Source organism: Pseudorasbora parva, chromosome 18, assembly GCF_024679245.1.
Source record: "Pseudorasbora parva isolate DD20220531a chromosome 18, ASM2467924v1, whole genome shotgun sequence".
In the NCBI taxonomy this organism is placed as follows: domain Eukaryota; kingdom Metazoa; phylum Chordata; class Actinopteri; order Cypriniformes; family Gobionidae; genus Pseudorasbora; species Pseudorasbora parva.
Window position 1 is genome coordinate 12,575,871 of NC_090189.1, and position 26,029 is coordinate 12,601,899.

Sequence of the window (26,029 nt, forward strand, 5' to 3'; positions counted from 1 at the left end):
TGATGTTGTCTATGGATGGGTCAGAGCTAGGGCTCTCCGGCTTCATTAAAAATGTCTTAATTAATGTTCTGAAGATGAACAAAGGTCTTACGGGTTTGTAATGGCATGAGGTATTAATTACAGAATTGTCATTTTTGGTGAAACTTACCAGTAAGTACAAACTCAAATGTATCGGTGTAATGTATAAATGTTGTACCGGTTCATATAGCCAACCAATGAAATACTCTCACAGTCCACACTCAAATCCTATTGGTTCGTGACTTCGTGCCATTGTGTTGCAAAAGGAGACACCCGTGAACAAAAGTAAAACCCGATTAATTCAAAATAAATGTAAACAAATACATAGTGATTCCCTGGCTCCAACACACAACTTGTTAAATGTAACCAAAGTGTGGTTCATTTTAATCCTACTCTTCAGGGTGTAAACGAGACGTTGCTCACTACAGAGCCAATGGAATGAGCTTGACGTCCAGCTCCCTCTCGATGGACATACGGAGCTGGACGGGTCCAAACACACCCTAACCTACCCATATAACCCCCCCCCCCCCCCCCCCCCCCCCCATCGCTACCCATAAGGTCCACAGAGGTGGAGTTGGATACTGTCAAGAGCCACCCCCGACTTACGTCACTTCACTTGAGGTAAACTGATTCACAAAGCCCGGAAAAGAAAGGTTTCGGTTTCTCTAGTGGTGACCAGCTGTGCTTGTAAGAACAATGGCAGAATTCGTTAAAGCGCAAATTAAGGGGGACAAAGTAGTTGTGTTTTTGAAGCCGTCCTGTCCTTACTGCGTACTCGCGAAGGATGTTTTGTCAAAGTATAACTTCAAAGACGGCCAGTTCGATTTGATCGACATCAGCGGCCGCAGTGACATGGGCAGTATACAAGACTATCTGCAACAGATCACAGGCGCGCGCACCGTGAGTACTTCTACAATGGAACATTTTTATATTAGACCATTCATAACAGTCTAGTTACTAAAAAGTTTGATTTGTGACTCTATGAGCTTAAAATAAAAAATATTTTCTTAAATCAGCTCATTTTTAGCTGAGTCACCAAAGAGCATGCATGACCAGCAGACGTGCATGGCTATCACTGCAGATATTTATTTAACAAAGTACCATATTCCAACTTAAACATGCTTTATGAGTATCTATATGTTTTATTAATTTCCATGGTCATTTTTTACGTTTATTTACACCGCTTTTTTCCTCCATGTACAACAGGTTCCTCGAGTCTTCATTGGGGAAAAGTGTATTGGAGGAGGAAGTGATGTCGAAGGCCTTGACCGTTCTGGAGAACTGAAAGGAATGTTGCAAGCTATCGGATCTCTGCAGTGAGGGTATACTTCACAGGTCTTCTTTATGAAATACTGTAGACAATATACAACATATTTACACCAGTGGCTCTTTACTGGTTTTGCTTCAGGGTCCCAGTGCCAAATGTTGTGTATAGTACACTAAAATATCCTTAAAATGTTTTTAAAAAATGCCTTTTCTCTCAGCATCCAGTATTCTCATTTCACAAAACCTATCATGGTCAGCACAAAACATATGTGTCCTCTTATTTAAACACAATCTGGCTCCAGTGTTGTTTTAATGTCATTAACACAATCTGGCTCCATAAAAATGTTTAATGTCATTGAGATTAGTTATTAATATTTTGATCAACCTGGTCGGGCTCATATTGTCTTTTAACATGCATAGCTTTCAACTACAGTAGCATATTAAAGAGTAGTGCAGGTATGACATCCCTTTGTAGGCCAAAACACAGTTAGCATTTTAGCACTTCCGGTTCCCTCATCCTTAAGTCAATAGGTTTTTTGAGTAGGTTTTGGTTAAACGGCTGAAATAAAGTCTGCGGTGAACACAAGCTCAAGACGCTCCATTATACCACATACAATAAACCAGTATTACTCCACTATTTGAGGCTGTTACGGTTTTTTGAAAAATGCGGTTGCTAAATGGTACTCCAGAGGCTGTCAAAGAGATTAAATGTCATCACGCTGAAAAGGTAAGCTCAGTCCTCCTTTACAGCCTCATTATAATTATAATTTTGCTCTTATAGATTAACTCAAAAGTTCTGTGAACATGTTTTGTAATGAAAACTGAAAGACTAAGCTTAGTTATGATGACATTGTATTCGTGGGACCGTGGTGTAGTCCACTTATATCGTACCTTTAGCTTTTTACTTACTACTTTTTACTTATTAAATACTAGACTGTATTTAGGCTTAATTTCATAAAAGTTGTGTTCATCAAGATAGTTATCACATATGGAAAAAACTTGAAGTTTATACACTTTTGATGATCACAGAGCTTGTTTTTTGCGGTAATCCAAAAGCCTGTGGAAAAATCCTATTGAGGTTTTTCTCGAGGGAACCAGTGTGGCGCTAGCTGTCGGTTCGCCTACAAAGTGACGTCATACCTGTGCCACTCTATTGTTTTTCCCATCATCAACCATATCAGGACAGACCTGTGACATCGAGAACCACAGGTTTAGATTTAAGTCACAGACTCTCAGAACAAACTGGCATCCTTCTAAAATGTCTTTATTCAGCATGAGATGGTCAACATAACTGGACTAGACTAAAGACAGCCAGGATCGGCTCTACGTTGACCACACCAACTGCACTAACAGGCGATCCACATGCTGGATGCATACTTTGTATGTTATTAGATGAAATAAAAATCTCAGATGTACACGTTACAAAAATAGTTGGCAGCAAATTCAAATCATTCTCATGGGGGGATAAATATTTGAAGTTTATTCAAGTCATATTGCTGGAGTAACCACTGAATTCATAAAGAAAGAAGAAATCTCACCATGACAAAACATGGCTGACCATGAGAGTGAAATATCTCTGGAGAGAGTATAAGGTCGACCCTACCCTGTTTAATACTTTGGAGTTTAACTTTAATCCATCGCAGAGGAAGTTTATTGCACCAATCAGGTGTGATTGTTTGTACAGAAGATACAGTATCCACATAGATGGGCTCTATATGACATCGTCGCATAGGATCCACTCAAATCCAGTGAGAATTCACAGCGGTCCACTTTATATCACAGGGTCAGTGGTCAAAGTTCATGTGTAAATACAGTACATCAGAATCCACTATCAACCCAGAGGTCAAACAAAGGTCTCTTTCATCTTGTATGTAACTGAATCTTCATTTTGCCTCCTTTGTTTTTCGCCCTCCCTTGCGGTCCGTAGGGCGTCAAGAAGGGGTCACATGATGCTGCAGCGAGACTTGCGGATCTGCCGCCTGCGTTGCTGGTACTCGCTGAGCTCCTGTAGGTAACCTCTGGAAGGCCAGCGCAGCCGTTCCACCTGCTCACGCTCCTCATCTGTCAAAGAAAGCATCATCGGGACTTGGAAAGTATTGCGACAACATTTGCTGCAACCCAACCCTTCAATACGTTTAAATTGAGTATTATATCCGTCCACCAGATTTCGAAATGTAGAACTGAAATGTAGGCTGAAAATCATGTAATTGTTTATCAAGACATTCATTATAAGGTTGCTTTAAAAACCTAAAGGGAGCTTGATGAAAAATAAAAATGTTCCTGTCACCGTTTGCTTGTTGTATTCATTGACTCACAAATTCCTAATTCACGAGGTGACGCCGTTTTTAATTTATTTATTTATTTGCCAAATGCGTGCGGAAGGGCAGGATGTACTAAAAGGGTGTGAAAATGATTCATTCGCTTCAAAAGTGACCTTACATTTGATCTCAGTGTTTCGTAATAAAGCTTTCGACAGAAGCCAGTAGTGATTTGCATGAGCTTGTCTGCAGCACCAGCTGTTCGGAGCGCTCCCAGGGTGCTGGTGACCGTTTTTTGTTAACAGTCAGAGATAATTGTGTGCACATGAATTCTAATTCGCTTAAACATCCTTTTCCAGGTGGTCAAGCGGGTGGCTCACCTGATAGCTCCAGGAAGTCAGGCTTGTGGCTGAAGATCAGGTAGTTGTTGGCGATGAAATGGAGGAGCCATACATATAGCTGGTCAGCGTTGTGACACTATGAGAGAGTAACAAAATATCAGATAGAATGTATATTTGAAATGGCTTACTACGTTACTAAAACATTTGATCGGCAAAATCCAATTACTTTTTTTGTGAAAAAATGTGAAGTTTAAGTTTTTAACCAAAATCTTTAAATAAAGCACAGAAATAAAACGTAAATATATGGGGGGCGGTTTACAGGACGCTGCTTTTATGGGTTTTAACGGTTTACACAGCAACAGCTAGCCTTGCAAGCCAGACCCACATCAAACTCTGGAAACTCACCATTGACAGGGCTCAATCCGAGGGCCAGGATAAATAGTTGTCTTTCAAATTCCCTCTGCACGCAATTAGATAGCGCTACAACCAACCAGAGCAACGAAGAAGGTGAAGCGGCGCTAGTTGACAGATTAAACGATCGACGTATCCGGTCGGCAAAACTCAGAACACAGCTTCCCTTATTAAGAATGATTTCAGTACCGTTCTTTTCTCATAGAAAAGCTTAATTCCAAGTCTCCCAGAGTCGAAAGATTCGAAAGGCCGCCGTTCGCCAGCTTCTTTATTTTTAAGTAGCACCCAACTCTGCCGTCATTATGTTAAGCCCCGCCCACTGACTATATACACAATGTGATTGGCCTGACCAGAGTTTGGTTTTTACAGCTCAGAAGTGTATTGAGAGTTGCTAGACGACACTCGCGGGCAGATTAGATTTGCTGCCGCTAGGGTGCGTCTAGATTTCTAGGCTAAGCAACAGCGGTTTGGGGCCTAAAAATGCAAACTCTTAAAAACGGGTTTTAAAGGGGAATTTTCTTTTTTAAATATACCATTGTCATCTCTGTGTAAACTAAGTGACATCGCCAACTACTGGCCTGGCATGCATAAAATAGTGATTTAAAAGGTTACTTCAGCAATTTAGCATTAAAGCTACACTGTGTGACATTTTCCCCATCTAGCGGTGTAAAGGTATAAGACCATCCAGTGAATATTAGTTTCTGTTCCTCTCAATTCCGATTTCGTTTGAACTCCTACGGTGGACGATTTAGTCCAAGATTAACATGGCTTCCAGTTCGACCTCGTCCATGACTGCCATCGAGTGTTAAAACGTGAAAAGTGAAGCTTGAATTTATGGGTATGTCCCTCTTTGGCTAATGTACTTTCAAGATGGAGGGGCAACATGGCGACCGGCATTCGAACCCTCAACCGTATGTATTTTCAATGGCATATTATAAACTTATGAAAATACTTTATTACTTGAAAGAAGTAAATATACATTAATGAGCACATATATTTTTGAAAGAACTAAGTGTTTTTAGCTAAGAATAAACAAAGTTACACAGTGTAGCTTTAAGCTTTGTTTCAGTAGAAATACAGTGGTATATTCAAATGATTGTCCCCCACCCCCCCCCGGAAAAATTTAAATTTACTTCTGAAAAAATCCTCAGATGATGCACCTCTCACCTTTGCTCTCTTCAGTAAGCGAATGACGCTGATTCCCGTAGACGCCAGCTCTCGACTGGGCATGTTCTGAAGGTACGCGCACACGCACACCTCACACAGGTGCTGCAGCCGTTTCACCTGGTACATCTCTGCGCAGACGAGCACGGCCATGGCCTGCAACACACTGGCTGAACACACAGACACACACCGTCATCAATCACCTCTTGATTCTCCCTGCACCATCCATCCATCAAACTCTGCTCATATTCGCCCACTGTCAATCAAGCTCAGTCTTCATTTGCATCTTTTTTTCTCAACAGTGTTGTTTAATTTCCTTGATATAGACAGCAAAGCTTCTATCACACACTAACTGACGGAAAGAGTGAAGCAATCTGACATACTAAACCTTCATTGTTTAAAAACAAATATGGACTGAATCACTGCATGTCACTGTGATTGAAATATCTGGATTATGTCACACTCCATACACAGTGAATATAAAAGGCCTTTGTTAGGCACATGCAGGAGACACCCCTTCATTCACACCTCATAACATAATAAAATAATACTTTAATTTAACAAGTGACAGTAAAGACATTTATAATGTTAGAAAATATTTCTATTTTAAATAAATGGTAAACAAATACAATTCATTAGGGAATCTTGGGTAAAAAATATTTCTTGTGCACCAAATCAGCATATTTGAAAAAATAAAAATAAACAAAAATATTTTCCAGGCCCAAGTTTTTGAGCAGTATCAAATTCTTGGTTTTTAAGTAAAATGCATACATTCATCCTCTCTAATGTATCATTTGATACTCCGACATTGGTACAAGGTAAAAAAGGATAGTTACCACAAAAATGTAAAAAAAAAAAAAAAAAAAGTTTCAAAATGTTACATTTTGTCATCCTTTACTCACTCTCAAATGAAAAAACTTTGACCTCCATAGTAGAAAAAAATTACTATGAAAGTGAGTACAAAAATTCTTAAAATATATTTTGTGTTCAGCAGAAGAAAGAAACTCTTTGTTCACGATGACATTTTCCTTTTTGGGCAAACTATCCCTTTAAGTCTGATTAAGATCTGAATCACAAAACACTTTATTGACCAATCACCATCCAAAAAAAAAAAAACAATCTATTTTCTAAGAGCATTTAGAGGGACAGTTTGCCCCAAACTGACATATCGGTCATCCTTTACTTACCCTTCATGTTGTTCCAAATAAAATGTTTTTTTTTGGGTTATGTCATTTTTTGTTTTGTTTTTGTCATGCATAGTGTGGACAAAAACAATCTTTTGTGTTAAATGATGACAATAGACCTTATTCACTGTAGGCTTTACATTGGAATGAAAGTGAGTTTGAGAAGGATCCACACATCTCTTCAGTAGGTTTTGTTATTTAAAGGGGTGATGATTTGAGAAATCAACTTTCGCTTAAACTTTTGATAAATAAAAGTTCATGCTAGTAAAAGTATATCCTGTAAGATTCAGAGCTAAAAACTTCCTTATTAGTAAATGTAAAGCTTTTATAGACACCAGGCCCAGTAAACGAGAGCTCTCAAATCAATGACTTATTAGAAGCCACCCATGTGGCGCTGCTACTGTAGCCCCGCCCACCGACTCGTGGAGCTAAACTAATCGTGTTACCGAGCAATAAACATGCTGAAGATAGCAAGATAATTGTTTGTAAGCAAAACACAGGTCGACACTGGATTTGCAGACATATTGAGATTAAAACACAATGCTGTGCCTTCTATATTGGATCTGACAGCAATGGTGCAGGCAGCACACATATGTGAGTAAAACATGTTTTTATATGTGATAGTATTGCATTGTTACAGATCATTTTGATTATGTCCCGTTAAAGTGGACATCGGATGCCCGTTTTCCACAAGTTGGTATGATTCTTAAATGTCTTCATGTAAAGTCTGTAACATACTTTGGTTAAAACAATACCCTTTTTACCTCCTCAAAAACAGCTCTGTTCACAGCGACCTGTTTCGGTGCATGTCTCTTTAAATGATAATGAGCTACTGCTCACCCCACCCCTCTCTGCTATGTGGCGTTGTAGACATGTGAAGTGCTGACTTGCGGACAGTGTACAACTGTGAATATGGGACAGCGGTCATGGGCAAAGCATGAAAATTAAAACAGCTTGATTATTGAAAGTGTTTAGGCTTTTTGATGATAAAAAAAGGAGTGAATGGATTTGTTTCATTGTAGGTTGGTTGTGTTGATAGCATCAGATGACCCCTGTAAAAGCCTTAAAAACCACATCCTTACCTGGACAGCAGGTGTCAGTGTAGAGGTACTCCAGGAAAGCTAAGAAGGTATCAGACGAAACTCCGTGAATCGGCACCACCCGACTTCGTGCCTCTGCGTACTTCCCGCTAAACATGGCAGCCATAACATCGCAGCGGGCCACAAGCACAGCTCTGTGCGCTGGCAGCACACTTCCTGAAACCAGACGTGCAGATGACCTCTTAAACACAATTACATGCATGGGGTCAAGCATTACAGAGGAGCACTGACACACACACAAGCCCTTCTCTTGTACTTACAGTGCCATTTTAAGCTCCGAATCAATGTGTCATTGTGTGCGTGCCTGTGTGTGTTTCAGGGTTGTTTTTGTTAACTAAAATTAGAGCTATTAAAAATCATTTGAAATGTTGCCTTAGCAACTAACTAAAATAAATTAATACAAAATTGAAGTACTAAAAGGACAAAATGAAAATATAATATAACTAAAAAGACTAAAATAAAAATATCTAAATCAAAATATTATTAACTACTATTATAGTGTATAAATAGCAGTAACATTATAATAGTGTGTTTACATGTCCATGCACATGCAGGGTTAGCATTGACTCTTGCCTTGCACCATGAAGATGACGTCAGAGTACAGAGGGGAATTGAAAAGGCTTCCCAGTGTCAAAGGACCTTGTTGAGAGCGGGGTGTGGGTGTGTCCCTGGGGGCCTGCAACCAGAACGAATCGACACTGCAGTGCACAATTTGAGGCGATGAATACTGTTAGTACCTTGAACATTTATAATTGAGAAACCAGGTTAGCCATGCAAATCCCTGGAAAAATGTAAATATATTTTGAACATGGAAACAGTAATAATAAATAATTTCCCTACTATTACAATTATGGCATTTGGCATTTTATAAAAATGCCATAAATGTAATATAAGTTGTAAAGATTAAAATAAATCATACACTCACCTAAAGGATTGTTAGGAACACCTGTTTAAATTTCTCATTAATGCAATTATCTAATCAACCAATCACATGGCAGTTGCTTCAATGCATTTAGGGGTGTGGTCCTGGTCAAGACAATCTCCTGAACTCCAAACTGAATGTCAGAATGGGAAAGAAAGGTGATTTAAGCAATTTTGAGCGTGGCATGGTTGTTGGTGTCAGACGGGTCTGAGTATTTCACAATCTGCTCAGTTACTGAGATTTTCATGCACAACCATTTCTAGGGTTTACTAAGAATGGTGTGAAAAGGAAAAAACATCCAGTATGCGGCAGTCTTGTGAGCGAAAATGCCTTGTTGATGCTAGAAGTCAGAGGAGAATGGGCCGACTGATTCAAGCTGATAGAAGAGCAACTTCGACTGAAATAACCACTTGTTACAACCGAGGTATGCAGCAAAGAATTTGTGAAGCCACAACACACACAACCTTGAGGCGGATGGGCTACAACAGCAGAAGGCCACACCGGGTACCACTCATCTCCACTACAAATGGAAAAAAGAGGCTACAATTTGCACAAGCTCACCAAAATTGGACAGTTGAAGACTGGAAAAATGTTGCCTGGTCTGATGAGTCTCGATTTCTGTTGAGACATTCAGTCAAAGATTCTGACTCTACATTGAGTCAGAATTTGGCGTAAACAGAATGAGAACATGGATCCATCATGCCTTGTTACCACTGTGGTGGTGGTGGTGTAATGGTGTGGGTGATGTTTTCTTGGCACACTTTAGGCCCCTTAGTGCCAATTGGGCATCGTTTAAATGCTACGGCCTACCTGAGCATTGTTTCTGACCATGTCCATCCCTTCATAACCACCATGTACCCATCCTCTGATGGCTACTTCCAGCAGGATAATGCACCATGTCACAAAGCTTGAATCATTTTAAATTGGTTTCTTGAACATGACAATGAGTTCACTGTGCTAAAATGGCCCCCACAGTCACCAGATCTCAACCCAATAGAGCCTCTTTGGGATGTGGTGGAACGGGAGCTTCGTGCCCTGGATGTGCATCCCACAAATCTCCATCAACTGCAAGATGCTATCCTATCAATATAGGCCAACATTTCTAAAGAATGCTTTCAGCACCTTGTTAAATCAATGCCACGTAGAATTGAGGCAGTTCTGAAGGCAAAAGGGGGTCAAACACAGTATTAGTATGGTGTTCCTAATAATCCTTGAGGTGAGTGTATATACATGTATGTATATATATATATATATATATATATATATATATATATATATATATATATATATATATATATATATATATATATATATATATATGTATGTATTATTAATATTTAAATTGTGCAGTCTTGCAGTATGTAAATATATCTGCGCAGTGCATAAAACATTTAAAATATAATGTTAATCAAAGAATTCAGTATTTGAATTCAGTATTTGAACTTTATATTTAATTAATTTATTAAATGAAAACTATCCAATGTTTTGTATTTCCAGATGATTTGATCATATTACCCACGCGCCTATAATAATATAAATTATATTTTAATATCATTATTATTTATAATGTATTAACCTAGAATAGATTAAAAAATGCTAATTACCTCAGTAACTTATTATTGGACACTTTTGGTTGCAGAATAAATTCATAGGTGAATAATAATAATAAAATCCCAGAATATGGAATTTCTGGCATTGGTAGAAACTCAGTGCTGCAACCACACCAAAAGTTGTCAGTATACAGCAAAACGAAAACTGCATCCGAGATCGCATACTTCCCTTTCATATAGTAGGCAAAAAACGTGACAAGTATGTGACAAAAGAAGTGTATGTCCAAATTCGCAGTACTCAGATAAAAAGTATCCGGATGACCTACTACTTGCGGCGTGATTCTGAATTGCACATCCAATGGACACTTTAATCTCATGAGGCCACGGTAGAGAACATGTGAATTGCAGGAAAGCGACCTAACTGATGCTGTTAGGTCACATTATAATGACAACACGGTGGATGTAGTAAGTCCGGATTACATTCATACTACACACATTCATACTATATAGAACATACTTTTTTTGCTCTCGCAAAGTACTTATTCAAAATAATTACCTACTCAAGAGAGTATGCGATTTCGGATGCAGCCTCAGTTCTATAGATCCATTCAGCCTCCTGTCTGTCAGAGTGATACCTTTTCTCTCCCAACGAATGAGCGTATCCTGTCCATCAGCTGGGCCACGGCTAAAGGGTTCTTCAGTTTTTCAGCGATGGCTTCCTCCAGGTATTCCCATTCCCAGGCCCCTGCGAAGAATAAGCATCACCAACACGCACTGACCCATGAACACATCCTGCTCGCACATGCATTAACTGGCTCTCCGGCTGACTGTGGAGTAAATCTCGACCTTTTACACTGGCTGCTCAGATCTGCTGGAGTTTAACTAACAGTTCAAGCTCTCAGGGCTGGTGGATTCAGTTAAATAACTTTTAAAAAAACAAGGCCGTCAGAGCCTTTTCTCAGCATTCTCTTCTCGATATATAGGCTACTATGCTACAAATTAGGTGGTGGTACAGCTGTTTTCAGAAGAAGAAAAAACATCTTTCACCATTGAATTATGGAAATTCCATAATTCAATTGTGAATTATTTTTTTCTTTTCTTGGTGACAGCTACAACCATTTTTTAAATTAAATTATTATTTTATTTTTTATATTTAACTTGTTATATTAACTGTTGAAGACCACATTTCTGTCACATAAAAAAATTCATCCATCATAATTCAGGTAATATTAACCCAGTCTTATTCGTAAATCTGTCTAGACAGACTGAGTGGGATTTGATCCGAGAGAAACCATGTACAATGACTTTCTGTGCATCATTTCTGTTAATGCAACGACTGCCCTTGGCTCACGGGATGAAAACGTCCTTCGCAAAATCACACTATATATCAGTGGGGTGAGATGGTCTCATCAGTATGAGCCTCACCTTCTCACCTTCTAAGCATGATCTCACACGGATAAATGAGTCTAGAATATCCATTCCTGTTTCCCGAATTGTTAAAGCCTCCTGATTAAGATGCATGTCCATCCTTTTAGCCTCCATTTTGCATCGGAGGTGCTAAAGAACGGCAAATGGGAGGTAATATTCCCGGCTTATGAGGAATGTATTTTGTGGCGGGCTAATACGAGCATTGACTCACAATTGTGTATTTGGGTGAATGTCATGAAAACATCTAGAACACGCCTCAGAAACATCCAGAATACACTTCAGCCCCAAAAAAAATTCATATAGAAAATGCTTTGTGACATTACTTTATTGGTATTTTTATGTGATTTCCCCTCATTAAAAAAGGTTTAAACATAGAAATGAGAGTACAATCACATGAGATGGCCAAACAAAGCCGTTCTAATTCACATGGAGTGCAGCTCTGGGAGGCGGCCATATTGAGATCACATGACCAGCTGAATTCTACTTTCTTTATTTTGGTAACCTTTTTATTTACAACATTTCAGCTCACAGAATGAAATAAACATGGCATACCGTGAAATAGCACATTTCTACAACAACAAAGGTAACTGAAAATGTTTGCTTTTGCGCGATGCTGTATTTACACCACTAGATGTCAGTAATATTGTATGTGTGTGTGTTTATATATATATCTATCTCTGAAAAAGAAACCTCCAGTCTACGTAATGCGCAAAATATGGAGCCTAGTGTAATCCTCAGTACATAATGAGTCCATAATTACCTTAATTTTTTGTTTAGTTTAGTGTTTTCTATTATTGTAGTGACTTTTATTTGAGTCCGTACTGTAAATTACTCTAAAATAATGTATTAAATTAAGGCCGTTTAACAAATACTATGTTAAAATATAAATTTTTGCAATTTATTTATTGCACTGCATTGAGGATTTTATTCATGTATTTACTTAAATGTCATAAATATTGTCTCAATGCTAAACGTTTTATTAGCCTAAGAACAGTCAACCTTTTATTTAAGCGAAACATATTTTTTATATTGAATTTGGGGTAAATAGAGGCTTTGTATTGATTTATTTAATAAAATAAATAAAAAAAATCGCTGTTTGTTTATTATTGCATTACGGTAATGAGAATTTTGCTTAATTGTTGTGAATTTTTTTAATTCTTTCTTTTAATGTCACAAAGCAATAGTCTTAATGGTCCAACCAGTCAGCATTTTATTTGAGCAAAACATAATTCAAAATTATTTGGGGTAAAATATGACTTGCACTTGACCATAACCATTAACTCAAAACATTCTATAGAGGCACATGGTGCCTAATTATTTCTACTAATTTTTCACATTATAGAAAAACACCAGGAGAAAAATGCCCAGGGTCCTGCAGCAGCGTGCATGAGAGCTGCACATGTGAACAGAGCAATAAACTGAAATGTAATCTAAGACACCTAAAACAGTGCTACAGGGAGACAGGAAGGACAGCTGATCGTCCTTGCAAAACCAAACCACGTGTAACCTATTGTGTCCTGCCATCCATGAAGATGAGATGCAATGAGGACTTAAAGCAGCCAGATACTGACTGCTCGTTTTGATATTGACCTCCGCTCCGTTCAGGGACTCATTATTCCATTTCTGTTTGTCAAATGTCTGTGAGATTTGTTCAGTGTTCAGTCTCAGTTGTTAAATCTTTTTATGTTCATACAAATATTTATACATGTAAAGAAATTAGCTGGGGGTGGTTCTTCTTTCTTTTTCTGCTGAGTATATATTGCACATAATTATATACATCCTCTGGTTTCTCGCTTTCATTTTTCTCATCTGCATGTACAGTCACACACACACACACACACACACACACACACACACACACACACACACACACACACACACACACACACACACTTAAGCAGAAAAACAGGCACGCACACACACATACACACAGATCTCTCTGTCCTCCCAACCATGGTAATCAGCCCCACAGCTCCAGGGTCTCAAAGAACGGACTGCCGTCATACAGGCACGTGTAGAGAACCAGAAATCAGACAGGCCTTCAGACACAAACAAACAACCTCCGAACTAAATCCATTTTAATTTTAAAACCATCCTATAAAATCCTTCCTTTCTAATCTAAAAGAAAACACAATCGCAGAGCTGAAGAGATGAGGCAGAGAATGGGTGAGAAAATTTCAACCGTAACTCAATCGAGTTAAACCAGCAGAACTGAGGAAGCATTTTCAAACTGTTTTCTCCAATAATGCTAATCTCGCTTCATATTTACGGTTGTGACAGGATTGAACATGGAAAAAGAAACGCCGCCGGCATGCCAGCAATAAAAGAAGCTCTACCCAGAGGAAATGAGTTCTTTCATAGCTCAGGAGAATTAGATTCTCTAACAAAATAAAATAATAAAGAAAAATAATGCCATAGCTCAGGAAAATTAGGTTCTCACTCAGTCAATAAAATAAAAATACATATTTTAAATGTATTTAAAATATTAAAATGTGTTATATGATTACTAGTGTTTTAATAGCTCAGGAGAATCAGGTTCTCATAATTAAAATTGATTTAAAATATTCACATTCACATTGATTACTAGTGTATTTTTTCAAGTTGGTCACCATTTGATCTCCAGTTAATCTAATTTTCATCTAACAGAAATAGTTGATTTACTAGAGATCTTTTTTTCTTATGAAAATATCAATATATTGCAGCTTTATCCAACAGCAGTTGCCTTGAACAACATCAGCCTTAATATTGCAAGCAGTGCACGTTCTCTCTCACCTCTGTAAAGAAACATTAACGTCTCCCACAGGCATAAACACAGCAGCGGGTCCTTCACAACCAGCCGTGAGAGGTGTCCAGGAGGGTGCCCGTCTGCTCTGGGTAGATCATCTACGCCTCCATCCCAGGTGGACAAAAGCGAGTGGGGGCCATCTCTTTCCCTACAATTGCAGCGCGAGACAGGCCTTTCCCAGGCTTGCCGTCCCACCAACAGCTGTCTGAAGTATGGGCTGACGGCGCACAGAACGGACGCGTGCGCCCAGCCCAGCTCCTTCCCAGATTCCCCCGCGTAGAACGCCACGTCTGCGAACTGAACGCCGCGTTCAAGCAGCCACTGCAGGTCCTGAGAGAAGCTGGACTCCTCCACTCTCACCGGGGGAAGACGCGCTGGAAGACATGGAGATGATGTTATAGAACAGCTTTATTGCTCAGATGTTGCTCTTTTTGTGTTCCCATTTTGTTTCCACATCTCCACAAACCCCATTTCCAACTGTTTATTAATTTGTGTTTGTATTGCCATCTTCTATTATTATCTTATATTTTGACCCTAGACTTCTTTATTGAAACCCGTCTTGTGAAGTGACCTCTTTGTGTTGTGACTTTTGTCGTAACACACAGCTCAGGAGACTAAATGTGGGTCTGATTCATTCATACATCAACTTCAGATCTCAGAAGTTTTTCTTTGAATACCTTGAAATAGACACAAATGAGACGGCTGTTGACATGCAGTAAGTATATAGAGTTTAGAAATTAGTTCAAAGTGAAATCTCTAGCTTTTGATAGTAGACTTTGGTGTCTTGGCAGAATTTGTTTGATCTAAAATACAGTAAAACTGTAATATTGTGAAATGTAATGTTGAAAAACACTTTAGCACCACAGGTTACAATGGAAGACTTCAAGGGATAGTTCACCCAGAAATGAAAATTAACTCATAATTTACTCTCAAGTCATCCTAGGTGTATATGACATTATTTTTTTAGATGAATAAAATCAGTTATATTTAAAAAGTCCTGGCTAATCCAAGCTTTATAATGGCAGTGATTGTTGTTCAGTTTTTTTAATCGATAAAAATGCATCCGTCCATCAAATAATGTGCTCCACACGGCTCCGGGGGGTTAATAAAGGCTTTATGAAGCAAATCGATGAGTTTGTGCAATATATTTAAAACTTTATGAAGTAAAGTTTCAGCAGATCGCCTTCCGTATTCAGTTTATGGGAAAAGTGTTGAAAGTGCCTCTGCAGTTCAAAAACGCTATCAGTTACCATAGACTGGTACCATATGGACGTAGTGTCTGTGACGTCACCAATAGGATTCAGATAAGCTGTTCTGAAGCAAGTAGGGACGAGCTGGCCGTTGCCATCTTGACGGCGCATCATCGCATGTCAAGACCGAATAACAGAAAATGGGCAAAGAGGCAGGATGTGAGCGGAGCTTAGGGGACGCGATGACTAACGGCAGATAAACGGCTATCCACCTGTCACTCAAAGCGACCACACCCTTAATTATGCAGAACTTTAAGGGTGTATATAATGTAAAGAATTGTAAAAGTTGTAAAAAATTCACCCCCCTCACAGTTACGAAGGGCAAAATTAGCCGTATAGACCAAAACCACAAATTGTACCAGGCTGTAAACATGTTTTTTTTCTGCTGTAAAGTTGGGAATTTTAACATGGGGCTCAATGAGATTCTGCTCCCTTCTGGAGCCTGTCCCTAGTGGTTAGTCGATGAATTGCAGTTTAAGTTACTTCCGTATTAGCTTCAACAGAAACTGGGGGAGGTTACCTTTTAAATATGGATATTTGTCTTACACAAACGCATCAGTTTGCTTTAGAAATTCTTTATTAACCACCCAAGGGGCATGTGGAGCACGTTATTTGACGAACAGCTGCATTGTTTTACTGCTACAACTACTGCTATTATAAAGCTAGGATTAGCTAGGACTTATTAAATATAACTCCGTATTTATTCGTCTGAAAGAAGAATTTCATATACACTTAGGATGACTTGAGGGTGAGTAAATCATGGGCTAATTTTCATTTTTGGGTGAACTATCCCTTTCAGCATTAATTACAACATAAATGGTAAAAACATATTTTTTTTCAGCAATAGATAAAGGCCTAAAGCAGTTTGGAACTGTTTTTCTTTGCGGAAGAGCTAATAAAATATTTAAACTCAAGACAATATTTTGTGTCTAATTTACTTGAGACAAGAAGCTGTGTAACAAGCGGGATAATGGACATCCATAAAAAACGAACCCCTTAGAGTGACGCAAGACTGATCCTGATCACTCTGTCGGGGTTTATTCTGCAATAACAAACTAGCTGGATGTATATTATCCTGGTGAGTTAGTAATCTAAAAATGTAATGTTGCTTGTGCTTTTATAAATCAGTTAAATGATTTTTTCCTTTTTAATTCTACTTGTTTACATTCAAATGAGAATTCAAAATAATATTTACAAATTCATAGTATGTATCATAGTATGAAAAATCCAAATCATTGTATGATGAAACAAGTATGCTAAACCTCTATTTCCAAAGCATTTTCAAGGTATGTATAATTGCGTGTGTTCAGTTTTGCTCACAACTGCTCAATTGAAATGAAATGCTGTCTAGGAGAAACAAGCGCGATATTAAAAGAGCTAATTTGTTTCCTGTAAGGAGGTTCTGGGAGCACAAAAGGATGTGAGCATGAGGAAGATAAAAAGAATAGGTGAGAGAGGGGGAGAAATAAAGTGAGCTAAGCAGAGGAGGATGATAGGTAAGGAATTTTTTTAGTGTGATGGAAACAATGTGGAGAAAGAGTGATGAGACAAGCAAAGCAGAGAAGACAGGATTAGTAAGGGATACTTTAATAAGATGGGAGCAACAGGAAAAGTGAGCGAAGGGCATATTAACACCAGGCGTTAAAAAGAAGTAGTACAACAAACAGATGTTATTTATTCCCCATGTCTGTATTATAGGCGCATTTTTGATAAATTACTGCTGTACTTTTATGCACGCGTCCATAACCATTCATTTGAGGCCACAGCAATGGTTTCCCAGGATTCAATACCCTTCATATTTTATGTGCTCTATTTCATGTGCTCTATAAAAAGAGCCTAAGTGGTACTGGAGCCACACCAACAAACTACAGAAAGCTTTGGCTTCTCTTTCCAAGTGTCAGTGCTGGTAGCAATGCTCATCTTGTACAGAGTGCTAGCCTTCAGCAGACAATCCTTTATCTAAACGGCAGATGAGTACATTGACTCAGTTACTGAGGAATATTGCCATTTGGTGCATATTATGCTGCCTGAGTGGTTTGCAGAGATAAGATGCCCAGCAAATTGCAAGTCGTTAATAGTGAGATTAGCCAAAATTATGCAGGTTTGAAGGGAAAGAGACAAGTCGAAAGATGCCTAAATATCCTTTAGTAAAATGGGAGGATGACTTTAAAAACAAACACTAGACATATAATCTACATAATAATAAGGTAAAATCTCAGCAGCCACTAACCTGGCTGGTCCAAATGAGGGGGGCGGGGCTCGTTAAGCCTGTGACCCCGCCGTTTGTCTGGCCGTTCTTTGGCTTTCTGCTTCAGACACTGAATCATGAAGTACTCCAGCTGAAAGGATTCAAAGGCAAGCATGTAAATAACATACCACAATCACATCCAGACACCAAATATGGTGGGATATTTGTAGCTAGATTTTAGTGCACTGTCAAAAAAATGTGGCAAAATTTTACCTTTAGGGGTAACAACAGCTTTTCGCTAAGGCAGTAACATTAAAAGGACAACTTTGTTACTAATCTACCCGTAAAAGGTGCATATTAGTAAACTAAGGTTACTAATTTAGACCGTTTGAGTGTGAACATAGGTAGATACAGTTTGAATACAATTTGAACAAAACATGAATTTAATGTTTTTATACATGTTCAATACAGCATCTGTGACATGCTCTCAATTACCAGTACCACAGAAAAAAATTCAGCTGTCAATATATAAAAATGAACTAAAATCGTATTTACAGTTATGTTCTTACAGAGGAAATCTATGGGGCGAGATTGGCAGATTAAAGAAAGTCAGCCTTGTCAATGGATAGAGTACATTTTCTGTTTAAAATACTTTTAGTGATTTTTGAGTAAATGGCTTTTGACTATTACTGTAAATCATTTTTATGATGTCAAGATCAAAAGAAAATAATGTCAAAATCACAAGAAAACCAAGTTTTTGTTATGTTAACATGAAGAAAATTGAGATGAGAATATATTAATGCATGGCGTGTGCCCCACATAACAGCTTCCATAACATATTGTGTAAAATAAGCGTTCGTTCAAATTCTGCAATTTTGTGCACATCTTAATTGATATTATTAAATTACAGCAAAGCATGATACATATGCACTACTGTTATCTGGGGATTTTTTTAAACATTTATCAGTATTGGCCGATTATGGATAATTTTATATATTTGGAGTTTACATCATCATCATTGCTTATTTCTCTGGATTTAAACATTCTTGGAAACATTTGAGATTTGAGTTGTTTTTGGATATTTTAATCCAAAAATCATACATATTGTACCTTTAAATCGATAATGACAGACTATTACTAATATTTAATTCATTTGAACACAGATATGTGTCCACAGTGTGTTAATAATGTATATAATGGTAAAAATCCACCCAATACTTTTTTATATAATCCTCATCAATCATTATCAGTCTCTCAGAACAGGCTGTTTTTAGATTTCCCCCTACTTCTACATAAAAGTAGGTAAACCCTGCCCATGACTGTTGATGATCTGCCCTTATAGCATAGACACACCCCTGAGTGAGAAGCACAGAGACCGCCATTTCTGTTTACACTGTATAGCTTGGAACATACTCTGCAAGATCAAAGACATTTGTTCGTTTTCTCGAAGCGGCAAGAACAAGAACAAAGTTCGTTCTGGCCAGTGCATTCATACTTCACGAGAAAAGCAGGTGCCGATCATCTGTGTTTCTCCACATTAACCACACCCACTTTAAATGTATGACCAATCACACAATAGTTCTTGGACACCCGCAAGAAAAAAGTTCTACTCAGGCGATGTGTCGAGAACAAGCCGCGAGAACTTCCGAACCTGGGCCGCGAGAACAAAATGACGTCATTTTTTTCTCGCAGCCCTGGGAGCGAGAACTTTTTTAACTGTTCTTGCGGAGTATGTTGCAGCCTTTAATCAGCTAGCTAGAGCAGAGGTCTTCAACCCTGCTCCTGGGGACCCGCTGTCCTGCAAAGTTTATTTCCAACCTGCTTCGGCAATTTTCTATCAATTTTCAATTAAAATAGCAATTTTCTCACAATTTACAAATAGTTGAAAACATTTGGGATATTGTAAGTACTCAACTGAACAAAATATATAACACTGGCCTAGTGATTTTTGGATATTTTACTGCAAAAATACTACATAGTGCACCTTTAAGGGTTCTTTCCAGAATGCTTTGCCCCATAGAATTCCATTGTAAGAGCATATTTCTGTAAACATGATTTGCATGTGTTTACAAGCATAAGAATAAGAAAAGGATTGCCTCCTTATTGTATGTCATAGATCAGGTCTATTCAAATCTTACCCTGGAGGGCCAATGCACTGCAGAGTTTAGCTCCAACCCTGATCAAACACACCCACCTGTGATTTTCTAATGATCCTGGAGACATTGATTAGCATTTACAGGTGTGCTTGATTAAGGTTGGAGCTAAACTCTGCACTGCATTGGCCCTCCAGGATAAGATTTGAATAGCCCTGTCATAGATACTGTTGACAAACCTTAAACGCTCCCAAAATATAAATTCTAATTAGCCATTTAGCAGAAGCTTTTATCCAAAATGACTTACAGTACACTTATTACAGTCCCCTGGAGCAACCGGGGATCAAAGGTCTCAGTGGTAATGAATGGGTTTTATGTTTCACCCCAGGCATGGAGTTTATAAATTACCCCTTACTAGGTTTGAACATCCAACCTTATGGTTACCAGCCCGGAACCACTAAACCTCAAATACAGTTCCTCTGCATACTAATGAGACTTCTTAACAATGATTAAGAGAGAAAGAGACACTTACCACACTGCCAAAGTAACGACCCACAAAAAAGTTGTTCAGAGAGGGCAGCTCCAGGTAAGTGGCCCCCAGGTCCCTGGACAGCTGGAGCCCCTCACTGTGGGGCACACAGCTGCTCCAGTCGGATGCACACAGAGGACATGTGCACGGCGGGCCTTCATCTGGAAGATGACAGTGGGAAACACAATAAAAACATGCATATGCAAAAGTATTACTGATGCACAGCACAAATGACATTTGTAGAGCAAGGGACCAAATAAAGCAGGCAAACATCTAGACTCGTACTGACAGAGAGTACATAACATTCAGAGCCATGTCAACTGGCAGACATATGGAGCGACGGAATCCGAGTTTTTATTACGTAACAACGCATGCCAGCTCAAGTTTATACCAGCGTAAATTTAAACATCAGTATGTGTTTGTGAGGACGGGTGGAGAGAGAGTGGCAGTGTCAGAATGAGAGAGCAGGATAGCTGGATAAAAACAAAGTGTGTATGTGAGTGTGTGTGTGTAAGAGGAGTTGGCCGGCCAGTAGGGTGAATGCCTCAGGGAAAAGAAGAGCCAGTAAAATGATAGCAAGAAAAGACAGCTAAATGGAGAGAGAGATAGATGGAGTGAGAATGGAAGAGTGGAAGTGAAAGACGTGAGCAGGGCACAGGCAGGAGAAGAGGTATGAATCACTATAGCCGATAAAAGAAAAACCCCAGAGAAATGGAAAAAGATGTACTGTGTGAGCATGTTTTGGCCATGTTTACACTCTCATTTTGCCTCGGGTCTCTCTATGACTGAGCAATGGGAAATACAGCACGATTATCATGGAACAAATTCACTGCCATATTACTATTGCTCATACTTATACTAGAAATAAACAAAGTCCTAGAGGTATAGTTCATCCAAAAATGAAAATTCAGTCTTTATTTGCTTAACTCATGTCGTCAACTCAACCCTGCATATGTCTTTATTTCTTCTGTAGAACTAAAAAAAAAAAAGATATATATCGAAAGGCATGAGGGTCAGAACAAATCCAATTCAATTTAAGCTTCTAAAAGTTATTTTATGAACCCTGAATGTTGCAAAACTTCAGCGCATGTCCAGAGCCGTGAGAATGTCACTATTGCTGCTGTGAGCATAATTATTATTGGGAATTTTTGCCTTGAACTGAAGACATATCTCAAAAGACAAAGAAGAGGATTTTAGCAAATATTAAGTAAATATACAGGCTCATCCACTGAGCAGTTTGTAAGACAGGAGATAATAAACATATGAACATTTGTCTGACATAATGCATATGTACACGTGCGTATGAATGCATGCAAGGTATTTTTGAATTTGATTAAGAAAATAGTCAGATTCATGTGTTTACATGCTTATTTTGTTCACGGCTGATCAGATTACACCACTCCTACACTCCAGGTCTACACCACTTATAGAAATTTCATTCATATCGAGCTTAATTGGATCGACTGAGGTTTTTAAATGGCTGCTTTTCAACCCGACTGAGCCATCAATCTGATTACAAACGGATAATTTGGGTGCATGTAAACGTAGCTACAGGAAAAAGAAAGTCATACAGGTTTAGAATGACAATGAGTTGATGGCCTCCATTGACTTCCACAGTCATTTTTTTTTTCATACACTGTAAAAAAAAATGAAAACAGAAAATTTACTGGTAATTTTTTGCCAGTACATTATCCAGTAATTCTACAGAAATGCCTTGTGCCCCATTTTTTTTTTATACAGTGTATATAAGTAGTGCCTACCAAAACCTTCTTTTGTGTTCAGCAGAAGAAAGGTTTGGAGCAACTTGGGGGTGAGTAAATAATGACAACATTTTATTTTTGGGTGAACTATTCCTTTAAACTTTGTGCATAACTCATTCTGCGCAGTTTGTAATACATGCATGCTTGTTGTTTTTCTAAGTGATCGAACGTATGATCCCCACTTGTAAGAAACCACCCAGCAACTCTCATAACAACACCCTAAGTAAGTGTTTTATTTATAATTTTACATTTTTATTATTTAATTATTCGTTTTTCATCAACTTGCAAACCCCAGTTCGAAAAAAGCCTGCCCTACAGGAGCTTCTTGCAACGTGTTAGTCCCTCCTCCATTATCCTTCCGGGATGAATGATGTCGCTGGATGGAATCACATCTTGATGAATTATACATCTCAAAGGTCATGCAGTGAGCAGAGAGCCGCCGCTTTTACAGCGAATGGAGCCAAATCTGTGGTCTAAGTGCTTTGAGTCTATAAATGTTTACCTATGAGCATATTCAACAAACACTCACGGCGCAACCGCGCTCAGCACATCAAAAGAGTGCCAAATCTCAGCGCAATCAGACTTTTTCTTTTTCCTTGAAGCATGTGCTTTTGAAGATCAGTTATGCCCAGTTGTACGACTTTGGGCTGTTCCAGACAGTCAATCATGGCGATTTCTGTCCTACATCGTACTATGAGAGAGGTTCAGAGATGCCCATTGTCACGGTCTTGTGACCAATGATAGCCTGCGATCATTTTCGGACAGTGTTAGAAATGTAGCATGATCCTCTCACAGTGTGTTTGCTGCTACGACTTACTACTTCTACTGACTAGCCAATAAAAATGCAACATAAAGTGGCTTATTTATCAACACGACATGGAACTACTTAGGCCTACCTCAATTTCCATTTGCCAAAACATGCCAAGTCTCCATGTCCATGTCCCTATTCTCCTATTTCTTTCAGTGCACATAAAAACCACAACTGCCCAAATGCGCTTCATCTCGCTCTTCTTGTTTGCCACTAGCGCATGCTGTTCGCGTTTTATTCCTTTATATTCTTTATACTATCAATATACTAACACTAATTTATATTGGTCCCGCAAATCGCAGTAGCATGCATAGCCATGTTCCTGTTTCCTCCATTTAAATGAATTGAATGTTGCATTTTGTCATTTAAAAGTCAATTCAAGTGTCTAATACTTTGATTGACATAAAGTAATTAGGCTTAAATGCATTCCATCATTACTACTTGACATTATTTGCTCTGCTTACAGTGTTAAGCTCACATTCCACAAGCAAAACCATAAGCCAATTTTTAACCAGAGTTTAGTTAAATAGTTTCCATTAAGTCCATCTCCCACATCTGCTCTGCAAAAGGCTGACTATCATTTATTTTTCTTTAAAACTTCACAATAGAGAAAAATACATTAAATGAACTCTAAACGAATGCAATCACGTCTCACCGTTTAATCTCGCCCCAATGGCTACCAGAATCACAGGAAGACCCCAGTGCCGAAGAAGAGGGCGAAGTCTTGGAGCATAGCCGTTTCTGACCTGTTGAAAGGCCAGTTTGTCGTTGACCGAGTACTTAATGACCACGATGTCGGCCTGCTCCAGAACGCTCCGCACGCTTGCCCAGTCACTGTCCAAAAGGTCCTGCGATAAAAACGAAGGATGAAATGACCTGGGGTGTTTGAGAGGGCATATCTTAGCATCTGTTCCACCAATCAGCTTATGGATATCACTGCTGCCGCTAAATTCCCCAATCAGGCGGAAACAAGTCGCTTCCTGGAGTCTGCAGAAATCTTAATCCTGCTTTCGAATCCCATCATCCCTCTCTCATTCACTCTGTTACTCACCCAGCTGGGACAATCCCGCACCATAACTCTCACATCCCCAAATACTCTGGACTGGTACTCCATAAACGCAGGGTTCAGGGGATGCCTTGATGGCGTCATGGAGTTTGGATCTAATTCCCGAGCTCCGTGGCCCAGGTAACTCCACAACAAACCACTTTGGATCTGTCCCGGGCCGGCCGTCTCATCCCCAGGACCGCCTCCAGGACACTCACTACCAAGGGCCACTATGTGTATAGACCTGCAGGGGTTTAAATTACAATCCAACCGTTTGTCTTTATATAAGCAGTCACAGCCCACAGCATTCATACAGTCATTCACTAACTCTCTCTACACTGTACATTTTTCAAAGAAACTCTAAAAATGCTAAAGTAATACCCTGCTAATTTGTTAACTGTAGCTAAGTTAACTTACCATATATGGTGAAAAACTGTAAAATACTGTAAAATGTATGGCTTTTGCGAGTAAACACTATGAATTACCCAAAAACAGTTGAGGAAGCTATATATATACATATATATATATATATATATATATATATATATATATATATATATATATATATATATATATATATATATATATATATATATATATATATATATATATAATAATATAATAATATATATAATATATATATATATATATATATATATATATATATATATATATATAATATATATATATATATATATATATATATATATATATATATATATATATATATATATAGTTTTGTTTAGTAATTTGTTACAGAAAAAAATATATGTTAAAGATAAATATATAATTTTACTGTTAAATAAAGTTAAAGATAAAAAAGAAAAAAAGATAAGTGAATTAACAAATTATTGAGAATAAGTACAGCCTATATTAAATAAGACATTGTATGGTACAATTTTACAAAGATTAATTTTTATTTTTTGGTGAGCAGGGTCATAGCTAAAATATGCAGGGACCGGGACAAAATGTAATAATAACAGTTAAGAGCCCAAAATGGCTTGCATTATTGCACGTTTTATTGCATTAATATTTGCATATTATAGTGTGACTAATAGCCTACATTAGGCTACACATCATTATAGTATACGTCTATTTATCTTTATCTATACCTATATATAATTATTGTTGTTATTATTAGGCTATTGCACGCAGATGCATGCGTGCAAATGTCAATGCACAGTAACAGTTACAGTGCGTTGATATTTATGTCAGAGTACTGTAGCATAACTGTCAATTTTGCGCTATTGGGGCTTCAGTCATGGCAAAGCATGAATCATATGCATACTTACATGATCACAACAGCCGTCTGCTGGAACAAGGCTCGTGGAGCACGTACTTCAGCGGCGGGCTTTCACATCAGTCTCCGGCTGTTTTCCGCAATGAAGGTCGGACACGGTACAATCCGTCAGCAGAATGAAAAAGCGAACGGTTCATTCATTAAACACGCGCTGTAAAAGTGAAAGAGTGTCAGGCGCGCAATGATCCGGCTGTAAACACACATCCAGGCAGAAAAGATCCAGTGGATCCTGCGCTAGAAGAAACAAGTTCATACTCCAACGAAAACAGAGATCCGGCGCTTCCCGGGACGCATGGCGCGATCTGAGCCCTGGAACCAGACGTCACTTGAGCATAACATCAAAGCTCATGTGTCAATGAGATAAGAATATAGAGGAAAATCCGAAAGACCAGCGCGAGTGGGTGCCTCCTGACTCAGCAAACGGTCGGACGGACGTGGACACTTGCTGTCCACACCGCACACAGGCTGGTCGTGTTAGTGCTGTGCCTCTGCTGTCTTGTCTGTTCAAACCAATGGCACTTTCTGTCATTAATACATGATATTACAGAGTCTTTGGCTGTTATTCCCAACAAATAAAATGCAGTCTCACTGCAAGCTCAATCAGGTGCAAAACCAACTACAGATTTTCA

At 38.6% G+C, this 26,029-nt stretch overlaps 2 protein-coding genes across 2 annotated transcripts; one reads left to right on the top strand and one right to left on the bottom strand.

Moving 5' to 3' along the window:
• The first annotated feature begins 626 nt into the window (after window positions 1–626).
• Window positions 627–3,575, top strand: glrx (glutaredoxin (thioltransferase)). The gene is made up of 3 exons (XM_067423602.1): window positions 627–918; window positions 1,225–1,340; window positions 3,212–3,575. The coding sequence occupies exons 1-2, from the start codon at window positions 715–717 to the stop codon at window positions 1,336–1,338; spliced, it is 318 nt and encodes a 105-aa protein (XP_067279703.1). The 5' UTR covers window positions 627–714; the 3' UTR covers window positions 1,339–1,340; window positions 3,212–3,575.
• Window positions 3,209–26,029, bottom strand: rhobtb3 (Rho related BTB domain containing 3). Its single transcript, XM_067423603.1, has 12 exons — window positions 25,393–26,029; window positions 24,107–24,344; window positions 23,711–23,903; window positions 20,491–20,648; window positions 17,908–18,016; window positions 14,415–14,801; window positions 10,850–10,959; window positions 8,316–8,418; window positions 7,725–7,898; window positions 5,462–5,628; window positions 3,923–4,019; window positions 3,209–3,345 (listed from the first exon to the last, which is right to left on the bottom strand). Coding segments are annotated over exons 1-12 (1,857 nt in total). The 5' UTR covers window positions 25,395–26,029; the 3' UTR covers window positions 3,209–3,226.

Bases quoted from the DNA above. Each gene is read 5' to 3' on its own strand.
- glrx (XM_067423602.1), top strand. From the start codon at position 715: ATGGCAGAATTCGTTAAAGCGCAAATTAAGGGGGACAAAGTAGTTGTG. The intron at 919-1,224 runs GTGAGTACTTCT...CATGTACAACAG, and splicing joins AGATCACAGGCGCGCGCACC to GTTCCTCGAGTCTTCATTGG.
- rhobtb3 (XM_067423603.1), bottom strand. The intron at 20,649-23,710 runs GTGAGACGTGAT...GTCATCTTCCAG, and splicing joins CATTGGGGCGAGATTAAACG to ATGAAGGCCCGCCGTGCACA. The intron at 10,960-14,414 runs GTGAGAGAGAAC...TATTCTTCGCAG, and splicing joins GTTAATGTTTCTTTACAGAG to GGGCCTGGGAATGGGAATAC.